Below are 26,318 nucleotides of genomic sequence, written 5' to 3'. Positions count from 1 at the left end.
CCGGCTCTGCCCGCTCCCCCCCGGTCCCCCCCGTCCCTTCGGGCCATGCTCAGTGCGCTCGGCGGCGCCCCGCCTCCGCCTGACCCGGATACAGACGGGCGCCGCCTGCCCGCCGCGGTGCGGAGCCGGCCGGCCCCGCCGAGCGCAGGGAGCGGAGCCATGGGGCCGCGCTGAGCGCCCGCCGCCCGCCCGCCCTCAGCCCCGGCCATGGCGCCCATGGGGATCCGCCTGTCGCCGCTCGGCATGGCCGTGTTCTGCCTGCTGGGGCTCGGCGTCCTCTACCACCTCTACTCCGGCTTCCTGGCCGGCCGCTTCGCCTTCTTCATGCTGAGCGAGCCGGCGGCCGGCGGGGCCGAGCCCCCCCGCGGCTCCGCCGCCGCCGTGGACCTGCGGGAGCTGCTGGCCGTGTCCGTGCTGGCCGCCGTGCGGGGCGGCGAGGAGGTGAAGCGGGTCCGCGAGGGCAACGTCCTCAACGAGAAGGCGAAGGGGAAGACGCGGGAGGGAGCCGAGGAGAAGCTGACGAGCGGAGACCTCCTGTCCAACCGCAGGATGTACCACCTGCTGCAGGCCGCCTTCCCCGGCGTGCAGGTGGGCGACCCGCCGCCCGCCCCTGCCCCGGTGCGGGCACGGTCGTGTTTCGGGTGCCTGGCTGGGGATGGGGAATGTTACCGTGATACCCTTTTTTTTTTTTTTCCCCCCCTTCCTTCCTTCCTGTTGGTTTTGTGGCGGTGCCACCTCAGCGCTCGCCCCGCTGCGGGTGGTGGGTTGCAGAGGGGTGGTGGGGCAGCTCGGGGGGGCTCAGGTGGTGCCCAAGTCTCGGGGGGCAAAAAACCACTCCTCTTTCTGCTCCAGTATAATATAGTAGTGCCACCTCAGCATGTGTTTGGGACGCCCAGGTGTGCATGTGCTGTTAACTTATCTTCCTAATTACCCTTCCCACCAGGCGTCCTTCCCACTATGTTATAGAGCCAGAAGTGGGGAGAGCACATAGAGAAGTTGAGGAGCGTAGTGCTGCGATACCTGCAGCTCTTTTTGGCTCTTTGGGTGAGCAGGTAAGCCAACAGCTGTGCCACGACACAGATCGCTGCCCACGTGGGCAAAACGGATTCGCTTTCCCTGCAGAGAGGTATGGCCCTCTCTGCCCTTGTTCACCTCCAAAACTTGGGTCTAATATTTCAAATTGCCCCCAAACCAGAAGCAGACTTAGGGGCTTTTTTATTTTTTTTTCTGCTTTGTTTCTACTTTTCTTTTAGTAAATGGGAATTTTTCTTCAGTCTTTTAATGTTAAATCCCTTAACTTTTTATTGACATTTGAAATTGATGGCAAACTTCGAGTTTGAAGGGTGCTGATTGCATGCCTTTCCTAGACAGGTTGAGAGAAAAAGGAAAATAGTTAAGTTTACTTAAGCAGAGTCACTATTTAATCGGTTTTCAGTGACTTTTTGGAAGTTCATTAGGGTGTGGTTGTGTTTTTTAAAGTATCGTAGAGACCTCATTGAGTATGTAATCTAAAACAAACACCAGATTGATCGGTATTGGAAATAAACTTTATAAGTACTTAGCCTTTTTCTGCGAAAAGATTATAAAGGTTATATTTCAAAGATTGCTGGCTTTTCTGTCAATGGCAAGCCACCTTCAGAAGCTCTACGTTAAAGGACGAAAAAGTATTGTTTCTGTTTCTATTTTGCTATTCAGTGCCCTCGTGGAGCTTGGCGTTATGGTATAGCTGTATGGCTGCTTGAAATTACACGTTTTCACCCTTCTGCAGAAGGAGGGGCTTCATTCCTTTAGGTATAAGGGTTCTCTGTGTTACTTGAGAAGGTTGGGGATTTGTTTGGCAATACTGAACTGAACTGCCTGCTCCATGTCTGTGGTTGCCTGCACGAGCCCTGCTCGGGTGAGGATCTGATGTGGGTCTGTTCCTCTCAGGGGCATTAAGTTTGACTATCTTTTTAAAAACTTTGGACTCCTTTTGATTTTCCAAGGAGCTGGCTTGTGCTGCTAGTCTTTAGAAAGTGTTATCTGTTTGTAAAGCACGGATGTGTTCAGAAACACAATATGAAATCAGAAATGCGAGTGTGTGCATGCATAGAGCCTGATAAAATTCAGGCATATGCCTTTCTTCCCACCCCCGTGCCCTGCCCCATTAGACTGAAGGAGTGTGAACATTGAGGAGAACGAGGAAGAGTCTGTCTGAGAAACCTTTCAGCTGATTTAAAGTTGCTAAATCTGACAGGTCAGCTGTGGGATGTTTAGCAGCACATGATCTGAGTAATAGCACCTTATCTCATGAGGCAAGTACGAAACATCCACCAAACTGTATGTGCTGATAACCCACACTGTCTTGTAGCCTGTAGCATGCTGAAGGTGTGTTCAAAGGTATTTGTCCAAACGACCAAAAAAACCCTTTGTGTTTTACTCTATACATGTTGTAGTATACACTTTCAGGTGTGAAGACAAGGTCATCTCAATGTGTAAATCCATCATATGAACCTTTAGCATGACCTGCCTAAAACTGCTGCTATTTCACACAGCAGACCTACAGTTTGAGTTGGTATGAATATGAGGATTGTATGGGATTTCCCAAGGCACCTTTCATGTTGAAGCAATAAAAGACTGCGGTAGATGTCATACTTTATAACTGCAGCCTTATCTCCGAGTACAGAGGGACACTCCAGCATAAAAAAAAAACATTGCTGAAGTCAAATAAAAGCTCTCTTCTCTTCTTGCTAGAGATGCTACTGCTCACAAAAGAACTGATAAACAAAAACTGAAAGAATGCAAAGAATTCTGAGGGTAAACTTAAGCAAAATTTTTATTTACTCGCACCATGGAAGCCTTGAGCCTAACGGGTATCTCAGCATTTAAGCTGGTGCCAAATTCTGGCTTTCCAGTGTTTAAAAATAACTAGGGGGAGAAGTCATTTGACTGAAATAAACTGAATTCAGTGAGCAGTCTTGGATATCTTGCATTGTGCTGCTTGGCATAGCAAAAAACACATGCAGTCTGTCAGAAGCAGATCCTCTCCAAAGGCTTGATTATTAAGAGGAGATAGGAAGGGTTTGGCTTCTTTTTCTTCTAGAAGCTGAAATAAATCTGGGAGGATTCTCACAATCCTTACAGTTGTGGTTTATAAAAAAGCGTTCAAATTTTGAGGGGAAGAAGAGGAAAAAATATTGAAAAAGACAAAAGCAAAACATTTTGCAGAGCTGTTGTCTCTATGGAGGAACAGAAACTCTGCAGCATATGTTACCTGTTATGTTTCGTATAAATGGATGTGTTTGCATCAGTTTATAAGCAAGGCTTTCTACAGCAAGGTTAGATGATATAGAAGAGTGGCAGATCGATTTGGTTTTATGACTGCATAGTAAATTGAATGGTACCGAGGACTGTCATTATACCCATCAGAAACAAGTGTGAGGAAGGGGCAAATCAGTTCTTTCTAACTCAGGTATTACCCAGTGTTGTCTCAGGACAGTCAAGATCCAGCAGTGGATATTTGCATGCATCTCCTATGAAACAGGTTTGTGCAGTTGATTTTAAAATACACTTGAAATATATGCAGTGGTTTCTTTTGATAAAGTCATCCACTGCAGTTACAGTTACAGGCTTGAGGTGTTTCCTGCTCCTGCACTACAATGTTGTCCTCTGCTATTGTGCTGAGAACAAGTTGGTGGTCTGATCCAGCTAAAATTACCTCTTCTGCTTTTTCTTTTTTTTTTTTTTTTTTAAAAAGTATCTATTTTGGGTTACTTCACTGCTTTCTTGTTTGTTTCTCCATGCAGGCCCATCTACTCCTTGCTCTAGCATAGTGGTGGTGCAATGAGAAGGGCTGGAGCAGGAATCCGGTGAAGGGATTGAGGTGATGCTCAAGGCAGCCCTGCTGCTGGGTGGACAGAGTGGGGTGGGAAGGCTGTGTTTCCAAATCCGGTTAGACTGGCCAGAAACGTGATTAAGTTCTGTCCAGAAGAGCTCTGGGTTTGAAGAATTGGTCTCATGGTGCAGGAACTTGAGTTGCGTTGCCTGCTAAAAGAGCTTCTCTGAGTGCCACGCATCGGGGTCTTCCTTTCTGACAATGTTCCTTGCCCTGGGCTTGGTATCTGAACGCATCTAAGGTAGGAAATGTAAAACAAAAAAAGATTTAGGAATACCCTGGTTCACTTCATGCTGCAGCAATACCTGCGTCAGTACATCTGCAGGAGTGACTGGCGAGGGAGGTGCATACTCCTTAAAAACGACCTTTGGTCAAAGTCCCTCTGTGCTCAGACTGTGGAAGAGCCGGTTTTAAAGTGGCACAAACAGTTGTGCTGTTTTGCTTCTGCACTATACTATCCCGATTTTCATAGATTCAGTTTTATTGACTCAAATGAATTTACCACATTCTCTCACTTTTCCAACAGTTTGTGCTCATTTTTGACCAGCACGTTGATGCACGTTCTGTAGTTGTGCCAGCTATATGTCTTGTTTTCTAGTGTAAATACTAAGCAGAGAAACATTCTTCCTTTCTTTCTGGTTTATTATGACTGCGATGGAAATCAAGTTTTCTCTGTCCCAGCCTTTTTCTTCAAGCATCTTCAAGCAGTCTTGGCACTGCCTGGAACCTGGCTGGTTCTTCTATCTCTTTCCCAGTTAAGACAGATGATAAATAACTCATTTCAAGTTTGTGCATGATAATGCTGAAATTGGGCATCAGCGTTTGAAATGGAAATTTAAGAATATGTCATTTTTACTTTTAATGAGTTGTTCCCCTAAATTAATTCAATTTCTTGAAGGTGAATGTCTCTAAGCATTCTTTTTTTTTTTTTTTTTCCAGCTACCAGAAATATTTTCCAGGTTTAAACCTGCTGTTTGCAGATTTTTGGCCGCAGTGTCAACTGTCGTAGTTACAAAACTGGAATTTCATCTGAGATTGCAAGCCGCATCTGATACCGATTCAGTGGGAGGAGATAGATATGTTAAAGAACTAGGTTTCAAAAACAAAACGCATGCTGCTTAAACTTCAGAAGGATTTCAGTGCTCTGCAAAATAAACACAGTCATTTGTCTCTTCATGTTGGAAGAAAGGCGTACTTAGTTCTTGGGGCTTTTAACAAAATTAACATTCTTTTGACCCTCGTGATCTTAGCAACTGCCAACAGGTTCATAAGTAAAGCAAGAACTGTGAATGTTAATCTGAAATCCATCAATAGGTGTTGTCTGGGCATACACCTTCAAACATGGCTTTTTATTGATGGTAGTTGACTTTTGCAGGCTCTGTACCTAAACTGAAATGAAAGGCCGTAACTTTATGGCAATGGTTTCTGCGATTATCTTTCCAGATGTAGCTACCAGTAGTGTCGGGAGACCCGAATTCTGTGCTGCTGCAGCCGCTCGCAGGCAGTGAGAACTTCGCAGCCCCGTTGTGTTGACATGCTTCTCCTCCTCTCTTACCTGGCTGGTATCTGAAGCTGAGAAGTGGCAGGGTGACCCTTGCCACAAGCCAGACGTTCCTTTTTTTTTTTTTTCCAGCTTGCATCCGTACAGAACTGTAACTGCAAATCTTGCCATCTATCGAAACAATCTGTGAACTAATGAGCGAGTGGCTTTATTACTTCTGGTTTTACGTTTTAGTTGTTCAAAAAAATTACTGTTGGAAATTGTGTGGCTTCTGTGATCCATGCAGTTTCCTCTGTTGCCTTTCTGTTATTTTTACCAACTTTACCAACTTCTATTCATCATAAGTCGGAAGAAGCAGATCTGTCATCCGATATGTCTTTATCTGTTAGTTGCACTCTGCTTCCTGCTGGCTTAATGACCACAGCCATGTAATGAGTTCCCATAAGCATTAACCGAGCTTTTTGACACTTAGGCTAGTCCATATTTGTTCTTGTGCACCTTGTCATCTTATTCGTGAGTCAAACCACTTTTTTCGTTAAAATTATTGAAGGTGTAGTTGACAGTAGAGGAAAGTTCAAAACTTTTTCCTGTCTAGACTTCTGAGTCTTTAAAAATGCCTGCCTCCTTTGTCTGTGTCATGGCATTATTATAGAGGTATTTGTTGTCTTCCTTTCAAATGAGAGCCAACATGTGGCTGGCACTTTATGCCTTTTACTGTTTTACATATTTGTGTACGTTACACATTTATATAAAAATATATTTTTATAAAAATTTATATTTTTTTGTTACCTTTTAACAAGCAATCTATTTGGAGAACCATGTCATTCAGCAAAGTTCTCTGTCTCCTTTTGTGGTGAAATGTACCCTTATAAACTCAAGCGTAATCTTTCTGAAAGGCATGAAGAAGTTCACATGTAAAAGCTATTTTTCCTTTCTGGTATATTGTGGTAAATTAAAGGAGAGAAGGAACCCTTTCAATAGGAAGCAGCCTGATTTTAGAGTGTCAATTTTATTGAATAAAACGGGATTTTTTGACTGTGCTGGCAAGGCTAATATTCTAACTGTTTGAAGCTTAAAAGTATCTTAAGTATGTGAGCTTTTGATTTCACTCATGACCTAACAAACCTGGCTGAACACTAGCTAGCAGCCTGGAAAGGTGAAGAAGAAAGTGGTATTTTGATATCCAAGTTTGCTTTCTTTTCAGTGTCAAGTAGTAACAGAAGCTTTCAGGAAGCAGTCTTCATTTATGGTGGAAATTGCTACTCACCACCTCCAAATTCAAAAGATTGAAGGGAAGGATTGCAAGTGGTCATTGCTGCCCATGAGCTAAGTCTTGGTGTGAATGTGATTGCTACCTTCTACAGCAGATTCTGGAGCCCTGTTTCTTAACCAGTCTAAGTAGACATCGGTACTTTACTCCCTTACTAGGAATATGGTGCTTTGTCTGCTTCCTGCGCTCCTGGAGAGCGCTCTCCTATCGTGCTGCTGCAGAAGGTACCTTTGGGTATCCCGCCTTGTTGAGTGGGTGGCCACTTTCAGAGGTTTCGGCATCTGATCAGTTCATGCAGTTTGCATATATACATATATACGTATATAGCATATATACAGGTGCTGCAAGGAGATGAGGCAGTTTTCCCTCCAGTATATTTTGAGGGAAAAGTCAGAAGCTGAGCAAATGAGGGTGAAATGGACTGGCCATCAGCGCAGCGGGTGTGAGCACCCGTCGTTCTTTGGAGCAAAGCGATAGCGGTGCTGAGAGAGAAGAGGCGTGAGGCTGTGCAGGGGTTTGCTTGGTGTGCAGGGGCAATCCCGAAGGCTGCTGGTGGAACTGCTTTCCCCTGGGTGGCAGCTTCTCTGAAGCATGGACAGGTAACAGCAAATCGTGTTCAATCCCATGCAGCCACACAGCAGCAGGTCAGTGAGCCTTGCGAGGTGTATGGTTATGGGTGTCCTCTTGCTGGCTGGTTCCTGGAGGGCATACCTCCAGGTGTCCACAGTAGACATCTGGAGTTAGCCAGGAAGAAGGTGTCAGAATGACTGTTGCGGGGTTATTGCTAGCAAATATTTTTGTTTACTGATTTACTTTCATCTCTCTGCTCCGTTCCTCTATCTCCTATCACTTGAATACAAATAGCAAAGTTTGAAGCCTGGGTGTGTACAACGCATATGTTGTGTAACGACTGATGAAGTGGCTGTGTCTGTTACACAGTTATTAAAATGTCTATTAGTATTTTTACTGATGTTCCCATGTGCTGTTTTGCCTGGGTGTCTAGGCTTTTCATTTTCATGGTCCCATTCAAATCAATGGACTTACCCATTGAGTTGATCTCTGTCCTCGAAATGTAGTACCTACCCTTGTATTCATATTCTGATTAGTGAGTATTGTCTTTTGTTGTTACCTGAACTGTTTTGTTTACCTTGAGTAGCTCAAGTAGCTACTTTCCCTTTTATAATACAGGTGGGATAGTACTTGTGTTCTGGTTTTGTTTTCTATTCTAATAAAAAAGCAGCGAGATTTGGATTTGAGAGGATTCAATTAACAGATGGGGATACTAACACTTTCAGGAGTAAACATATATGCTACCTCATCTCTTTATCAAGAGATTGGATTATTTTTGTAGATAACAAGTATGTCGTATTAGGATGGATAAGGATGCAGGGAAGGAGGAAGAGTAATTGAAATAAAATCCCAAATGCTTTCTAAGAGAAGCATTGCGTTTTCAGGTATTTACTTTTAAAAAGAAAAGAGCTGTGTATCTTAAAAATCTTCAATGTATTTGAATAGAAACTTCTATTTAACTTCTTCAGTGTAGATTTTCAGTTTAATTTCTCTTTGACGGGCGAGTTCAGAGGCAGAACTACTTCCGTGCCCTGCCCTTTCAGACCGTGCAGCCTGAGGTTGGTCACCTCGCCCCAGGCACGCAGCTGGTATTGAGGTTTCCTGGGTGGTGTGTGGCCACGGAGCCCCTGTGAAGAGCTGGTGGGGAGTAGCCCCACACAGGGCAGTGAACCCCTGTGAGCTGCCCTAGTCTGTATGTAGATGGGACTGCTGGCTGCTTGCCCAGAGCGTTGAATTCATCCACACTGCTCTGTAGCATGCTGTGGAGTTGTCTGCCTTCCTCCTGAGCAAGCAGACCCAGGTTTCCCTCTCCAGCATGCAGGAAGATAGTGCCTTCTGTGCAGTAGATTAGCTTCCTCAGGCTTTGGAATGCTTCTGTATTTTGGAAGGCACACCTCGGTCTGATCCAGGCATTGCTGTTAAACTTCTGGCTCCTGAGACCAGCACACCTCACTCGTAACAGGATGCCTAAACGTTTCTGACCCATTTTTAGGAGATTCTGCGCTGGCAAAAACCAGCCAGATTACCTAATTCATGAAGTAACTTTTTTGTTGACATTTCAGCAGTAGTCTGTTTGCTGATCTACATATGTTGTTTTAAATCTCTGTGTCTGATGTGGCTCTTCTTTGGGAGGAGGGCTTTCTCTTCAAACATAATTGGGGAAGATTATTGAAACTGTTAAGCTCTGTGTCAGCGGGCAGCATGCAGAACTTCCCAAGACTGGCTCTTACTGCTTGCAGCAATTAGGTGGCTGACTCCCGATAGCTCTTTATTTTTGTCTTCTACTTGCTGCCTCAAATTCTTGCGTGATGGGTTCTATTTAAATCTGACTCTTAGGAGTAGGGGTATTGGGTTTGTATGGCAAAGTTTTGGTAGTGGGGGGGTTGCAGGGGTGGCCTCCGTGAGAAAAGTCCAGAAGCTGCTCCATGTTTGATAAGGGCCAGTTTCAGCTGGTTCCAAAGGGACCCGCTGCTGGCTAGACCTGAGCCAATAAGCGAGGTTGTTTGCGCCTCTGTGAGAGCAGAGTTAAGGAAGGGAAAAAACCTGCTGTGCCATGGCAGCTGGGAGAGCAAGGAGTGAGAACCAGCCCTGCGGGCATAAAGATCAGTGCAGCAGGAGGGCAGGAGGTGCTCCAGGCAGGCAGCAGCAGTTCCCCTGCGGCCTGTGGAGAGGCCCCTGGTGGGGCCCTGCTGTCCCCCTGCAGCCCACGGGTCCCACACGGAGCAGATCTCCACGCTGCAGCCCGTGGAGGAGCCCCCGGTGGAGCAGGGGGATGTGGCCTGGAGGAGGCTGCGGCCCATGGAGAGCCCCCGCAGGAGCAGGCCCCGGGCCGGAGCTGCAGCCCGTGGAGAGGAGCCCACGCAGGAGCAGGGGGTCTGGGGGGAGCTGCCGCCCGTGGGGGACCCGTGCTGGAGCAGTTTGCTCCTGGGGGATGGATGGACCCCGTGGTACGGAGCCGTGTGGGAGCAGTTGTTGAAGAGCTGCTGCCTGTGGGCAGCCCCCGCAGGCTCAGTTCGGGAAGGACGGCATCCCGTGGGAGGGACCCCACGGGGAGCAGGGGCAGAGAGGGGCCGTGAGGGAGCGGCGGAGATGAAGCGACAGGGACTGACTGCAGCCCCCATTCCTCATTCTCCTGAGCTGCTCAGGGGGAGGAGGTAGAAGAAGATGATGGATGGGAGTGGACAGAAGGTGTCCTTAGGGTTTTTGTTTGTTTGTTTTTCTCACTGCTGTAGCTTGTTAGTAATAGGTAATAAATTTTATTAATCACTCTATGCTGAATTTATTTTGGCCGCGACAATGACTGTTGAGTGATCTCCCTGTCGTTATCTCAACCCTTGAGCCCTTTCCATCGTATTTTCTGCTCCTTTCCATTAGAGGAGGGGAAGTGAGAGAGATTGTGGTGGAGCTTGGCTGCCCAGCTGGGTAAAGCCACCACCGTCGGCAAAGTTATCTGTGTGATGGCAAGTGTACAGACTTGCAGCCTTATAATTATGTACAGTACCACAGCAGTTTGACTGAGAGTATGTTGCTGGAAAGACTTTGAAAAAAACATTTGGCATTGTGGTGGTCTATTTACCATAGCTACTCTTGATTTCTGAGTGAAGACTTGACAATATAGTCAACATGTCTGTATCACTTCAGAAAATACTGAAACGTAAGGTCACGGCCTTTGGAGGCTTCCAACAAATGAGAATGATATGGAGGAACTGAAAATCAAGCAGTAAGGTATGCCATCATCTTGACACAAAGATTTGTTTTATTGTTATATTCTAATTCATTAGAAATAAATTAAGTGAAGTTCCCAGCTTTAAGGGCTGGTGATCCTCTATAAGGCAACCATGTCGTACAAAGCCTGTAATGTAGGTTCCTAACAATATATTAAAAAAATCTAGTAACCACGTGGTGGAATGGCTGTGAATTTCTACTTAACCTATGACTGATACTCAGCTAAGGCTACAGAGTAAATTGTAATATGAATGGGAGAACTAGTGGCCCACAGAGGAAGAGACCAGCAAATGGAGCTAGTATCATGGGATCTCTGCAACCACATTGCTATCTTTTTTTCCTCCTCTTTTTTTTTTTTCCTGGTAGATTATTTATGGCTGTTGAGAGAGACCGCTAACTAGCAGTATAAATGCTGCAACGTCATGGCCACAATTACAAAATTTGAACGGGTAGAAAGTCTTTGAAAACAATGCCTTTCAGATACTTTGAGCCTTTTCATTTTACTGTAATGTTACAACAGGTTTAACAAGAGATATTTTTTTTCCTTCTTAGGATTGATTACAACCCTCTTAATTTCTTGGAGACAACCTTAATTCTGTTGAGGATTTTTTATTTTTTTAATGTGACTTCTTATGGTGGTACTTGATTTGCCATGGTGGAACTTGAACTGCCAGGAGCTTGTGTTGAGCTTGCCAAGTCTGTGGAACCACTCATCTTGATTTTGAAGGACCATTACCCCCAGGGGAGAAAACAATTATCAGGTTGATTGTACAATGACGGATGTTTAATTTGTAAATGTCATGGCAACTTCAAGGGCTCTGTTTGGCATGCAGTGCTTCAAATACTGGTTTTACATGAAAAGACAGCTATGGTGTATGGCTGGAGTTGCTGCAGTTCTTCTTGCTTCTCTTTTTTAATTCTCTTGGACAAGGTGGCCCTTAACCCTTTGCTAATAATCTGTTATAGTTGAGGTGTGATGTCTTTTCTTGTCATGATGTGAATTAAGTAAAAATCCTGCTGATACAAAGTCCGTTACATTCAAACATAATCTGATTGTTTCTTTATTTTTCTTACTTTTCAATGTCACTTGCCTACAACATCTATAATAAGTTATTTTAGTCATAGCATATTTATCTGCTCTAGCAGTCAGATATCTGTATCTAAGCTAATAGTCTAGACTCTGTCTGCAGTAAGTAAGGGGAAATAGGTTGGTTGTAGGTGCGTAGACACTTTGCATCCCATACATGCCTGTCATTTTGCCTTGACTGGACATCAGAACTAGTCAATACAGGATCCCTTTAGAGTTATGCTAGATTAAACCCACCTTTAAAGTTAGCAAGAGTAAAAAAAAAAAAAATCTTTATAATTTCCAAAATGTCCTAAAAGTTCAGTGTGCTTGCAGCCTAAAAAGCCAGCTGTATCCTGGGCTACATCAAAAGAAGGATGGCCAGCAGGGTGAGGGAGGTGATTGTGCCCTCTGCTCTGCTCTCGTGAGACCCCACCTGGAGAGTTGCGTTCAGCTCTGGGGCCCCAGCACAAGAAGGTTGTGGGGCTGTTAGAGCAGGTCCAGAGGAGGGCCACAAAGATGATCAGAGGGCTGGAGCACCTCTCCTATGAAGACAGGCTGATTGGGGATGCTCAGCCTGGAGAAGAGAAGGCTTTGGGGAGACCTTGTAGCAGCCTTTCAACATATAAAGGGTGCTTATAAGAAAGACAAAGGAAGACTTTTTACTAGGGCATGTAGTAGTAAGACAAGGGGTAATGGTTTTAAACTAAAAGAGTGTAGATTTAGATCAGATAGAAGGAATAAAACTTCTGCGATTAGAGTGTTTAGGTACTGGCACAGGTTTCCAAGTTAAAGCTGTGGATGTCCTGTCCCTGGCAGTGTTCAGAGCTTGGTTGGACAGGGCTTTCAGCAGCCTGATCTGGTGAAAGATGTCCCTGCCCATGAGCGCTTTCATTCTGTGATTCTATGAAATACTCTGATCAATAAGAAAAATCATGAAGCTAGGCAACAAGTGACAGTGAGGTTAAATATGACATTTGACTGCTGTTTTTAAATGTTCCTTGTGGGACACCTAAAGACAGATAAGAAACATTATTAACTTGTTTAAAAAATAACATACATCTGACAGTTGTGTAAAGGTTACATCCAGGTGAGTTGCTTAAATTGCTAGTCATAACTCAATTTCGGAAGCAGGAATGCAACCTAGAATTCTTACTCCCTGAAGTCATACCACAGTCTGCAAAATATTTATTGCTAAAGTGTCTGTGCATTTGAATCTGCATTTACTGATCTAGGTGTGATATTTGATCCCAACTATAGCTCCACACTGTACAAGTGTCCAGAATTGAACGTTCTGTTTGTAGTCTTTGAAGCAACTGCATTGAAATTCTGGTTAAAAAATGCAATTCCTACAATGAGATTGTTCCGTAGAAAGAGTTGCAGACAGAGAAATGGTGTCCAGCTGTGGTGTAGTTCACAGCAAAACTTTGAATTCTGTTTTTTCATTGTTTGGTGTATGCTGTTGGTAGCTTTTCACTTCCTAAAAAATGTTCGTTCCTAAAACAGTTCATGCTGGTTTAGCTTGAGGTCAAGGGAGAAAGAAAATGCATGAACACACCTGTAATTTTCCCAGTTCCACAGCTGCTGCATATGATAAACTAATGTGCCTACCTTTGTTGTCTTATCATAGATAAACTCTGAAGAACGTGTTGATACAGCTGATCAGGAGACAGTCTCTTGGGATCGCAGTATACCTGAAGAGATAAAACAAAAAATACAACCGAAAGAGGTTCCAGCAGAAAGTGTTACTGTCTGGATCGATCCATTAGATGCTACACAAGAATACACAGGTAGCTGATTCTTGTTGACAAATCATGTGTGTAATTCTGATGTCTGCCTTTTATACTGGAGACAAAATAGTAAGTATTTAAAGTGGCATCTCTTGTTCAAGTGTGCTATATTACAGCTAGTGGGTATAATTGAACAAATTGTATAATGAAATATCAATAGCTGTCAGACTGTAGCATTTACTTTTATGTGTGCCAACTCTGATAGCTTTGGTATTCCTTCTAACTAATTGCTAAAATAAATGGTAACTGTTGTATATGGATTCTGTTGGAATTGCACATTTCTTTATTTCAATTATTACTGTGGCAACACTAAATATCTCTTTTTTTCTTGTTTCTTTCTGTAAAGGGAAGGATAAATTAAAATATTAATCTTAACTTGGGATAAAAAGATTTCTGTTACAGTTTTAAAAAATACATAATTGAGTCTCCCTCTTCTTCGTGTGTTTTAAGATGTTGAATAAGCAGCTTAGGGCAACGCAACTAAAATTCTAGCTGATAAATACTGCAGAACAAACACAACTAGATAGGGATTTTTTTGTGAATATTTCATTGATACCATCACCTTTTCAGGTGAATGTTCTTCAGTGTTTGAATTTTTCAGCTTTGAACCAATAGACGATAGGGTAAAGGGCATGAAAGGGAGAATTTAAGGACACAGATTTCCATGAATGTACATCTTGTAGGAGAAACAATTGTTAGCATTAACTCTGGTAGGAGTATGGGTACATCTGCTGAACAAGAAAAGTTTCTGGAAAGCTCGAAAGCCTTCAAAATCTTTTGATAACTGCAAGGTTATTTGAAGATACAACAAAGTTACATAATTGTAAGAGTTAGAAAGTAGGCTAGTCTTCAAAGAGCAATGTTTCTGTAATGTTAGGTCTGCTTTCTTTTTTTGTCCTTAACATCTTTCTGTGAACCTGCTTCCTCTCTCATTTTGCCCACAGAGGATCTTCGGCAGTATGTCACAACGATGGTTTGTGTGGCTGTAAATGGTAAACCAGTAATAGGAGTGATACATAAGCCGTTCTCAGCATATACAGGTACCTTTATGCCTTCATGTATATCTGACTTCTTCAATCATAGTGTTAATTAAAATGTAATGTTTGAGAGAATGTCTGTAGATACAAACGAGGAAAATAGTACCAGGGTGCAAAAGAACACTGCTGCAGACCTCAGAATTAGAGCCGTCAATGTGTTCTGTGCTGTAAAACCACAAAGGAAAATGCTGCCTGTGTTTAACATAAAAACTAATGCCTTTAAAACAAACAAAGTAACTGAAAATATGCTTAACAATTAAGCTCCATTCATTAGGAGCACTTAGAGCAAACCAAAGAAAGTGAAGCCTATGTATACTGATTGCTCTTACGTGTGCTGTTAGTCTTTAGTCTACTTGGTTCATGCAGCATCAGAACTTGGATCCATAAAATTACAGCTAGGAACTGGTGTTTATTCAATGGGGATATGGCAAATGGCAACTATTTGTATGTATCAGACAAGACTAACATAGCCTTACTGAATATCTGACATGCTTTTAACGCACAACCCTGGCCTAATTAAATTTTTAGTACTAATGATGTATCAGTGAGAATGGCTAAAAGTTTGGCACTCGGTGTGTGTACTTCTGAATGTTTCAAGGTAGTTTTAGTGTTCACATCTTCTATACTATACATTTAAAACAAGAATTTCTCTTCTTGTTTTTCCCTTAGGCAATACTGACCTCTAGAGTTGTAAAATTATGCAGTAATTCTGGCACAGAAACTAAGACTATATTTCAGTGCCGTTTTTCAGCACCATAATTTTGAGAACTTAACTCCTTTAACAGCAGTAAAATGTGACATGTTCAGACATGGCATTAGATGAAATGCAATTAATTCTGTCATTCCATGTGAAGAGTATTCATTTTCCAAGCTGGAAGTACCAATATGTTGTGATTAGGGTTGTTCCTAGTAGTACCACACCAATATACAGCAATAAAAGGCAGTTACTATTGTTAATACACATAGCTCAGTCTGTTGCCATACAATCTGGCCCTCTACTGAGATAAAATTGCTGGTTAGCCTGCTAAGTAAATGTCAAATTAGTGGTTAGGGGATGCCAACTTCCAACCTTGGCTTTGAACCTCACGATGAAGCAAGTGGGAGGCTGCGTATTCTAAATCCAGTGCTCCAAAACACACTATCAGATATTTTCACTTCCTTCTTCATTATTATTCTTCTGAGCAAAAAGACTTAAGGTAACACTTATGCTCCTCCATTTTCTCCTTTGAAGGGCAGGGGGACTTTTTGTTTTTATGAAAGTGTTGTTTGAAGAAATATTGGATTGGTCTGATGCAGAGTCATTTTCTTAACTTTAGTGGCTTTCCAATTGCGAGTTTTAAATATTACTTGGGATTTTTCATTCTTATTCTGACTTTGGAATTATGTCACAGGCATTTTCAGGCATGAAGTAATGTCATACACACTTAGATTTGTGCATGTGTGGGGAGGAGCTGTTTCTTTTTCCCCTGTGCTCCTGTGCACACATGGACACGTGCCTGTTCCTTGGGTCAGCCCTAACTTTCACTGTTATGGAGGGAAATGCAGTTAGAGGGAGGGATCACTTTCATTTTTTCAGGTAGGTATCCTTTTATCTCTACAAAAGGCAGTCTCTGTTAAGTGTAAAGCTTAGCAGAATTTGTTTTTCTTTTCTAGCCTGGGCAATGGTGGATGGTGGGTCAAATGTAAAAGCTCGTTCCTCCTACAATGAGAAAACCCCAAGGATTATTGTATCCCGCTCCCACGCAGGAAAAGTGGAGCAGGTTGCACGACAGACTTTTGGAAATAAGACTGTGATAATCCCCGCTGGTGGAGCAGGTTTGGTTCTTTAAACATCCTATCCATTTTAGTGCTTTCAAATGATCTAATGGGATAGCTGTTACTAGATGGAGTGGTACAACTGTGACATCCCCTCTTTCTCCTCTTACCTTCTGTTCTTCATGTTCCCAAAAGCAAGCACTAGGCAATAGGGACACAGTTTCTCCTGAATGTAGACATGTAAATGCAAACCTCATTCAAGTTTTAGGCTATTCACAAGTTAATATGTGAATCTAATCCTGGATGAGCAATGTTACTTTGGTCCCATTGAACACACTGATGTGCGTTCAATGAAGATACTGATTCCTGTGTGTAAGGAAGAGGGATGTGTGTGACCAAAAAAAGAATCACGGAAGATAAACAGTTTGTTCTTAATTAACTAGTAGTACATTAATTAAATAATATTTTAAGAAAAAGCCATTGAAGATTGGTACTATTTCTTGCATCTATGTCAAAATACAAAAATATTGTCACTGAAGTCCACTGTTACCTGTCCCATATTCAGTCCAAAGAGGTTTTAGTTATGTTTTGTTTGATTATGCAATATTCTCTTGTATTTTACTGGCAGAATGCAAATATGTGAGACACCAGTGTGAAGCAATAGCTGTTTGTAAGTCTCACAAAAGCCATGCAGTACTCAGATTTTACAGAAATGTATCTTTCTTTGTCTTTAATGTGAAAAGCTAGAGAAGGTTATCTTGCACAGGTTCTTGATAATGAATCTAAATGAATTTTCTTTTGGTAGAGGAGATGAAAATGTAACTGATTATATTAGATCTTTTCCTGGTCTTGACTCTATGAGAAGAAAAAGATATAGCTTAACAAAACAAGAATATTGGTTGAACAGTTGAAAAATAGAAGAAAAAATCCATAAAATAAAGAATGCTGTTTGGAGCAGTGACTTTGTACTGCATAATGTATGATGGAAGAAAATGGCCCTGAGCTAAGTTGTTGTAATAGACTGGTGTATGCATCTTCTATTGTAATAAAAAGACAGAAAGATGGTAGGCTTCAGCATAATGTAGAGATTGAGAAATAAGTAAGTGAACGTAACAGCAAAACTATGTTCAAGTTTATAGACTCATCTAGAGACTCGTTAAAAGAACAAGACTTTGTAAGACATCGGTAATGGCCGTCTAAAAAGAATCTTGGGGGTCTGTTTTTGTTTTGTTTTATGGGTCAGATGGCAGGCAGGTTATTGGTGCTTCCACCATTATACTGGACTGGCATGATACAGTTCATGACATCACTTTCCTGTAGCTTGCATGTGTAGATTTATCCTTTGTGATGGAATTGGGAAACTTGGTTTAACTTTCTTATTCCAACCAATTCTTGTAGGTTATAAAGTGCTGGCCCTCCTTGACGTAGCTGAAAAGAATCAAGAAGAAGCTGATGTGTATATCCATGTCACCTATATTAAGAAGTGGGACATCTGTGCTGGAAATGCGGTGTTGAGAGCATTGGGTGGCCACATGACTACCCTGACTGGTGAAGAAATCAGTTACACTGGCTCAGATGGCAATGAGGGGGGACTTATAGCCAGTATCAACATGAACCATAGAGCACTGATTGAAAAACTTCCAGATCTGGAAGAAACGTCACACAAACTTGACTGATGGAGAAATCCAAGTCATGCTTTTGTAAGCCTCCAGATGCTCTGACTGAAGAAGCAAGTGTGAATACCTGCTGGGAAAGATGCGCAGCAAAGCAGTTTGGTGTGGGTTTGGGGACTGCATTTGCATTGGGTTTCTTCAGTGGTGGTATTTAAAAAAAAATAAAAATAAAAACAACAACACAGTAATAATAATCAGAAGTAGGAAGGGCACTGACTGCCTCACACCTCAGTTTCCATGTCTTTTTTTTGACTGTTTTCATTCAGTTCTTATATTCAAGGTGCATATACAATATATATTTGTGAACATAGGTGAATTAAAGAAAGATCCAAATTGTTTCATAAAATAACCTCAGTAGTTCTCAGAGGAATTTCTTGAAATCTTTTACATCTTACTGTAGTTTTAGCAATTCTGTAATGAATTAGGTAGAAACAAAGATTGGTTTATATAGGCATTTGATAACTAAAAAAATCAGGAGGAAAGACGGCCCTGTGTTCTGTATCCCCTCAACAGAATTCACAAGAAGGTTGACACACATTTATATACGGCAACAGTTTATCTTGGACAGAGTGGCACTCTTTCTGCTTTTTAAGAGGAAACAAAAATGTTCTGTACTATTTTGACTTTTTTTTTCCTGAAGATGTAAACCAGTTTAATTCAGATGAGTTGTGAATATCAGTGTTTTATTAATCAGTGTAATTATTTCCATATACCTTTTTAAAAGAAGGCAATGTTTCCTTGTATAGTTTTTAACAGTTAATTCTTGTCCTTGATGATTTCTCCGTACAGTGTTGAAGATGCATGCTAGATCTTCCTCTAATGTAGGACTTGTTCATCATTTGGCATTTGTACTTATAGAAGCAACCTCTTCAGTACCTGTTTGTTTTGGTTTTCCTCATCGGATAGAGTCATATGAAAGGAGTTTGACGGAAATAGTAAGTTGATTGGTTGTTTCCATTTACAACCTGAAATATAAACTAGCATTTTTTTCTAAAACCCCAGAACTAACTTTCTGTTTTCTTAGGTTAAGGGGCGTTCTTTTCTGCAGAAAGCTCTTGAGTTATCCCAAATAGCTTGTGGTTACTCGATTCATGGAAATTTACACATACATAGAGCATTTCTCTTAAATTGAATCTGTTAAAGCAAGTTTGAAGAACAAGTGGCCCTTCAAGTACACCAGAGTCCACAAAACCTTACTGAAAAATGCTCTTTGTCAGTCCACTTTACATAGAACAGAACATGGGCCCTTTGATACCAAATGACAAATTGTTGTACCTCTAAAATAGTTAGACTTCTATCTGCAGAAGCATAACCACCTGTGTTGTTGTTCTTTGTGCCCCTCTGAAGGGATTTCAGAAAGTTAAAACATACCTGTTATTTTAATTATCAGTAGATAAGCTTCCCACTTCTTCTTGATTCTTCAAATATTTGTTTGAAATTTATTCAGTAGGAACATAGGCTATTTAAAATAAATTATTTTTTTCATTTTAACTTCTTTCATCATACTGTTCTCATTAAAAAGAGGTTTTCTTCCTTATGTTAAATGTTAATAGTGGAGAATGTCAAAATACCTCTTTTAATGCTCTTCTATCTCATGCTCACATTTCCAAAAGACCTCCTCAGATGTTGCATAATTACTGATACAGATTTTAATTTCGTAAACTTACTGGCAAAGTAGACTGAAGCTTAGTCCTACTAGCCTTTGGTACGGGTAAGCTTTTTTTTTCCATTTTTTTTTCCCAACATTGATACAATTGCTGCTATTTGAGAATACCTTCTACACATGTAGATAATATACAAAACAACTTAACTTCCCTTTTTAAGTTTAATGACCTGCTATATGGTATGACAAATAAGTGAATGTAGCCTTTAAAAGAGGGGCTGACCTATTTTTAAAAATTTGTTGAGCTTCCAAACCTCAGCAAATAACAAAAAACCAGATATTTATCAAGGCTTTACTAATATTTTGCAAGAAGACTGCAGCTTTTTTTTTTCTTATAATTATTTTCCCTTCAGTCTGATACAAGTGGCTTAAAGCCTAATAAAAAAGCATCTCTGCTGTTTAGTAGTTAAAGAACATGGATTAAAATATAAGCATGAGAAATAGCCATAGCTGGCTATTAAAACTTGTGCGTCACAGAGCTTGGCTGCACAATATTTAAATAGACGGTTAAAGTCTCTGGGAGGTGGCTGGTTTCAATTCAAGTTGAAAGCATGTTTAAACTTACCTTGTGAAAATGTGACTGCTTTTATTTTGGTTGCAGTTCAATCACTTCCTGCATAAGCTGTGATCAGACTTAGATTCTGCATGAGAAATGAAAAATGAGATAATGTTACGTACACCAAAAGGGCTTACTGGGATTTTCATTGAAGGTACACGGCAGTAAACAAAAATGTTTGCCTAAATTATGAAGGTAAAGATGTTTGGAAGATAAAGAAAGGTACAAAGAAGAGCCCTAGGTTTCCTTTTCTTGTTACCATATGCTGGCTAAAATACTAGTTTTTCATTAGGACGACATATGCTTATTCCGACCTGTTTATATCCTAAATCGCTTTGCTGCATTGGATCACAGTGTTTGATACCTTTCTGCTTCGGGCCCCTTTTTGACCCAATCTCATGTTTTGTGGCAATGAAGGGAAGGTGAGGGGGAGGCGCTTCTGGCGCAGCCTGAGCTCTGGCAGCTGCCCCCCAGCCGGGCCCTGCGGTGCTGCTTGCAGCTCCCAGCCTGGCTGACAGGTGCTGCTGCAGGGAGTGCGGTCAGGCCCCGGTCAGTATCGATTTCTAATATAAATGCAACTCTTGCACAGACCAGCAGGTGTTCAGAAGTGCTTGCTTAGTGCACGTGTGCCAGTGCACTTTGATATTTCTGTGCACAGTATTGACAACCCATGCATCTTATTTCTTTGACCATGTCTACACTCCATTCTAAAACATTTTGCCGCTCTGGCTCGAATGCTTGTTTGGTTTCACCGCTGTGGATGCGAGAGAAGCTTATTCTCCGAGCGGTAGGAGGTCAGGCTGTAACAATGTCTCGCTGCCTGGCGAGGGCATTGTTCTGCACCTGCTAGCATTTTCCACATAAAACTGATGTAGCATTTTTAGGGATGCTACTTAAAACAATTGCACAGCATAGGTGGGTCCTACAAAAGTGTCTTTTTTTAAAAAATTTTAATTAAAAAACTTAGTGGTAACATTTGAGGCCCAATCAAGGGAAGTAAGAGAATATATTGTGTTAGCATTGGTTTTCAGATGGTGGCTTTTTTTTCTTTGGGTGGATATTATGATTATGGTAACTGTCACTGAAATCACTCTAAAGCGGTGTGTATTTTCTCTTCGTCATTCTGCTAAAAAGAGTGGATGGTAACATAGATGATACCTAGTACTGTACCAAAAGTCCTGACTTGCATTCATTGAATGTTTTATAAATACATGGACACAGAAATAAAAGGGTTGAATATTGTACTCAACTGGTATTGAGTTTAACCTATTTGCCAGACTTTTACAGGTAGATTTATGGAAGCACTGTTTGTTCTGAACTATAAAGCACATAATAGTAATGAAAATACGAGCAGAGATGATGAATGAACCATGTAGATGGAGCTAAGAAATCACCTAGTGATGTTGTTTCATATATTTGCTTTTACCTTACAGTCATTAAGAATAGACTAATGGGCTTCAGCTGTGGGAAGAGATGTATGTTTTTTGGAAATGGCCAGTTATTGGAGATCAGATATGAAGAGGAGTCAGCACTGGAGTTCATATCTGCTTTTGTTGTTTATAAACAAATGTATCCTGACATCTTTGTAGCATCTTCTTATCTGTTGGAGTCGCACAGCAGCGGTGCAATGCTGTTGTAACCTGGTTTAACCATATAAAACAAGCGCCCTGCATCCCCAGAGCAGTGCAGTGAAGAGGGACTGACCTGCGCTGGGCCCCGTCTGGGTTATGTTTCCCTAGATGTGGCTGTGCTGGAGAAATTGTAACAGAGAAGACTTATTTTCCGTTTCTGGCTTTAAATTGCCTTGCTGGTTTCATTTCCCTTTCAGAGGTTAGATAATCATACAGTTGAAATTTACCCACAGATAAATGCCTGTGATTGTAGGCTCTGGCAGGATGAGGGGGAAGGTGCCTCTAACACAGGGGAAGACTGAACGGCTTCCTTTCAAGCCGGTCAGACCAAGCCTTATTTCAGGGCTCTGTTGTACAGACAGGTCCACTGACAAAATTATGAATTCAACATTGCCAAAATGCTCATAGTATAATAGCTTAATAACCAAGTGCTAGCACCTGCTGCCAGTCTTCTCACCCCACAAGCCGCCAATGCCTTTCACAGGCCATACCCAGGGGCATGAGGCCTTCTACTTCGTGGTTTTCAGACGTCAAGGGGCAGCCACTTTTCCCCTCTTTGCTGTTCCTCGTTTGTCTGTGCCTTCTTGATCCTTGCTCCTTTCTTAGTCCATGCAGACAAGAAAGATGAGAGATCAGAGGTGGAAACTCCCTGAAAGAGAGGACCACAGCAACAATCTATCCAGCATATTTCATCCTGAAGCTGGTAATGTTTGGGACCAAGACCTAAGCCTTGGCCAAGGCCTTACCACAGCTATCTTTTTTCTTTCTTTTTTTTTTTTCCTTCTTTTTTTAATGGTCTGCAGCTGATGGAGCCCCCTTTCAGATAACACTGTTTTCAACCATCAGTTGTTGTTGTGTTCCCCCACCCAAAGGATGAGCAACACTGGCATTTTTCCTGTTACCCCACCAAGTTGTGTTACCGTTTTCCAATTGTGTGCCAAATCAAAATGACAATTCTATAAATAAAACTCTCTGAAAATATTGGACTGTGAGGTTGTTTTCCTATATATTTTCTTTCTGTTGGTTGTTTCTTGTTTCTCTGTGCACCAGATTCTTTTCCTGGTAATATGTCGGACAGCTTCAGCTGTGCTATGTCCATCCTGTGTGCATGGCTTTCTGCCTGAGGGATTATCCTTGTTGACAGGTTCAGCCACGTTATGGTGAGTGTGATTAGAGATCTCCACGGCTTGTGTTTTCATGTGTTTTATTCTGAAAGTTGGTGGATTTATATGATGGAAAAGTTCATGGAAATTCTCCGTGTTCCTTGGATCTGAAGATTTCCTTCCAACTTCATCTGAAAGTCTTCCGAACCATCTTAATTCATTCTGCCTGTCTTTTGTTTCCATGACTTTCTGTTTTTCTGCCAGACTCTACTACCATTAGTAGCCCTTTTTCTGATCATGCACCATTCTTTGTAAATGAAACTGTGGAATAAGTTGGAAGATGTTCTAATCACATCAGTGTGACATTTTGGGCTGTAGTTGAGTGCAGCTTCAGAGAAGGTGGTTGCCACCCCTACCAGTATGTACAAGAATGGATGGAGAATGATGGCAGGTATCATCCTGGCGACACTGGTCCTGATTCTCTTTGCTGATTTTCATCTTTTTCAGAAACAAAACTGCCAGGCAGAACCTGTACCAGCACGATCCTGTTAGCACTCACAAAAGCTATGCTTTAGCATTCCAAAAATTATGCCCTGGCACTAACACCAGTTACACATACTACTAAATGGTTTCAGACTCCAAGGCAGAGGTGCTACATGTGGACTGCTGGCTGAGAAGTGTCCTGGGATCACACAGACTACTGAACCGTGCATGGGAAATTTTGAGGGATGGAGCTGGTTTGCTTAGGCCAAAAACACGCTGAGGATCATGTAATAGTTCAGACTGCTGAGCTCTGGAGTCCAGGATCATTTCTCGACTGCAATTGACTTGTATGGATGTAGACTTAAGAGTGGCACAGGAGCTGTACGTGGGTGTTTTGGAAGTCCTTGTTGATTGTATGTGATCTAACCAAGTGATTAGTGGAATATCTCGCAGTAGTTTTGAGAAATGTGTCTGCTGTGGGGCTCTCAAGCAGTTTGGGGAAAGAACAACCCAGAACTTCCCATCCTGCAAACTGGGAGGTGGGCATGGGTGGAGGGGGTTGGAGACTTTCATCCATGAGGAAATGGTTGGCGACCTGCTACGACACTTGGATGTATGCAAGTCGATGGGGCCGGATGGGATCCACCCGAGGGTACTGAGCGAACTGGCGGAGGAGCTGGCCAAGCCGCTTTCCATTATTTATCGGCAGTCCTGGCTATCGGGGGAGGTCCCAGTCGACTGGCGGCTAGCAACGTGACGCCCATATACAAGAAGGGCCAGAGGGTAGACCCGGGGAACTATAGGCCTGTTAGTTTGACCTCAGTGCCAGGGAAGCTCATGGAGTAGATTATCTTGAGTGTCATCACACGGCACTTGCAGGGCAACCAGGCGATCAGGCCCAGTCAGCATGGGTTTATGAAAGACAGGTCCTGCTTGACGAACCTGATCTCCTTCTATGACCAAGTGACGCGCTTGGTGGATGAGGGGAAGGCTGTGGATGTGGTCTATCTTGACTTCAGTAAGGCTTTTGACACCGTTTACCACAACATTCTCCTCAACAAACTGGCTGCTCGTGGCTTGGACTGGCGTACCCTTTGTTGGGTTAAAAACTGGCTGGATGTCCGGGCCCAAAGAGTTGTGGTGAATGGAGCCAAATCCAGTTGGAGGCTTAGTTAGTGGAGTCCCCCAGGGCTCAGTGCTGGGGCCGGTCCTCTTTAATATCTTTATCGATGACCTGGATGAGGGGATCGAGTGCACCCTCAGTCAGTTTGCAGATGACACCAAGTTAGGTGCGTGTGTCAATCTGCTTGAGGGCAGGAAGGCTCTGCAGGAGGATCTGGATAGGCTGGAGCGATGGGCTGAGGTCAACTGTATGAAGTTCAACAAGGCCAAGTGCCGGGTCCTGCACCTGGGGCGCAACAACCCCAAGCAGCGCTACAGGCTGGGAGATGAGTGGCTGGAAAGCTGCCTGGCAGAGAAGGACCTGGGAGTACTGGTTGATAGTCGGCTGAATATGAGCCAGCAGTGTGCTCAGGTGGCCAAGAAGGCCAACAGCATCCTGGCTTGTATAAGAAGCAGCGTGGCCAGCAGGTCTAGGGAAGTGATTGTCCCCCTGTACTCGGCTCTGGTGAGGCCGCACCTCGAGTACTGTGTTCAGTTTTGGGCCCCTCACTACAAGAAGGACATGGAGGTGCTCGAGAGAGTCCAGAGAAGGGCAACGAAGCTGGTGAGGGGTCTGGAGAACAAGTCTTATGAGGAGCGGCTGAGGGAGCTGGGATTGTTCAGCCTGGAGAAGAGGAGGCTCAGGGGCGACCTCATCGCTCTCTGTAGGTACCTTAAAGGAGGCTGTAGCGAGGTGGGGGTTGGTCTATTCTCCCACGTGCTTGGTGACAGGACGAGGGGGAATGGGCTAAAGTTGCGCCAGGGGAGGTTTAGGTTGGATGTTAGGAAGAACTTCTTTACTGAAAGGGTTGTTAGGCATTGGCATGGGCTGCCCAGGGAGGTGGTTGAGTCACCATCCCTGGAGGTCTTTAAAAGATGTTTAGATGTAGCCCTTAGTGATATGGTTTAGTGGAGGACTTGTTAGTGTTAGGGCAGAGGTTGGACTAGATGATCTTGGCGGTCTCTTCCAACCTAGGCGATTCTGTGATTCTGTGATCTGTCAGTGCATTCTCCCATGTGCAGTCTCAGCAGCAGCCTGCACAGCCCAAGCAGCAGGCTTGTCTAAGGAAGACAAGGCGTGTTTCTAGTTGCTGTTTTGTGTGACTGACTGCTGGACTAGCTGATTCCCATGTCTAGTCTGGGAGTTTTGCTGCGCCAAAAATACCATTTTTTCAAGTAGATTGACTGATGGGGGGGAAATAAAAATTGTTCTTTGCTGTGGGTTCTGTTAAGCCGCATGAAGGGCAAAAGCACAGAAGGAAGGAAGTTGCAAAAGCTGAGCCACGGTGTTAACAGTTGGTGTTTGCAGGGGGCTCTCAGGCTGGGGTTTCTCCCCCCAAGTTACCGCCGTGGTATGGTACGGGGCTGGGTTCCCAGCAGTGCTTCTGCGAGGCCCTGAGCGCTGTCATGTTGTACGTGTACCTAAAAGCCAGTTGCTCCTTTCTTTCTTTGTGTGATAGTGAGACCGTCCACGTAGTCTTCTCTTAGTCGGTACACAGACATCCCGCACACTCATCTAGTGTCTGAAGGCTTTTCAGTCACACTCTCAAGCTCCAAACATTAATTCAGTTGTAGTCCTACAATAATTAAACTTAATGTCTTACAGGATAACAGTGAGTGGGGTTTGGTGTCCTTGGACATACTGAGGAAAAATAGCTCAGTGTAAACTATTTCTGCATGGGGACATGGTGCAACTAAAATAAATATTTTTTATTTTATAAAATAAATAATCATAAAATTATAATTTTATAAAATAAATATTTTTAATTTATAAAATTTTATTTTATAAAATAAAATTTATTATTTTTTTATATTAAGAGATTAAATATTTGTAAATTCTGTACTAAGGGAAAAGCCAATGTTTTAACCTGCTTTCCATAATTTTCTAAAACCTTAGTGCATGTTACAGGTATTTGAAGCGACTTTTTTTTTTTTTTAATGGTAGGAGGAAGGTTAAATC

The 26,318-nt window shown here is 42.7% G+C and overlaps 1 protein-coding gene across 1 annotated transcript; it reads left to right on the top strand.

Annotated features, from left to right (window-relative positions):
• The first annotated feature begins 76 nt into the window (after positions 1-76).
• On the top strand, positions 77-21,224 carry BPNT2 (3'(2'), 5'-bisphosphate nucleotidase 2). Its single transcript, XM_080580598.1, has 5 exons — positions 77-588; positions 13,137-13,296; positions 14,241-14,336; positions 15,987-16,148; positions 17,487-21,224. The coding sequence occupies exons 1-5, from the start codon at positions 208-210 to the stop codon at positions 17,762-17,764; spliced, it is 1,077 nt and encodes a 358-aa protein (XP_080436724.1). The 5' UTR covers positions 77-207; the 3' UTR covers positions 17,765-21,224.
• Positions 21,225-26,318: the final 5,094 nt, after the last annotated feature.

This window comes from Anser brachyrhynchus (genome assembly GCF_964034855.1).
Source record: "Anser brachyrhynchus genome assembly, chromosome: 2".
Taxonomy (NCBI): domain Eukaryota; kingdom Metazoa; phylum Chordata; class Aves; order Anseriformes; family Anatidae; genus Anser; species Anser brachyrhynchus.
This window is presented reverse-complemented; position numbering and strand designations above follow the sequence as displayed.

Excerpts from the sequence above, each read along its gene's own strand:
- BPNT2 (XM_080580598.1), top strand. The coding sequence starts at position 208 with ATGGCGCCCATGGGGATCCGCCTGTCGCCGCTCGGCATGGCCGTGTTC. Across the intron at positions 14,337-15,986 it reads GCCGTTCTCAGCATATACAG|CCTGGGCAATGGTGGATGGT; the intron begins GTACCTTTATGC and ends TTTCTTTTCTAG. Across the intron at positions 16,149-17,486 it reads AATCCCCGCTGGTGGAGCAG|GTTATAAAGTGCTGGCCCTC; the intron begins GTTTGGTTCTTT and ends CAATTCTTGTAG.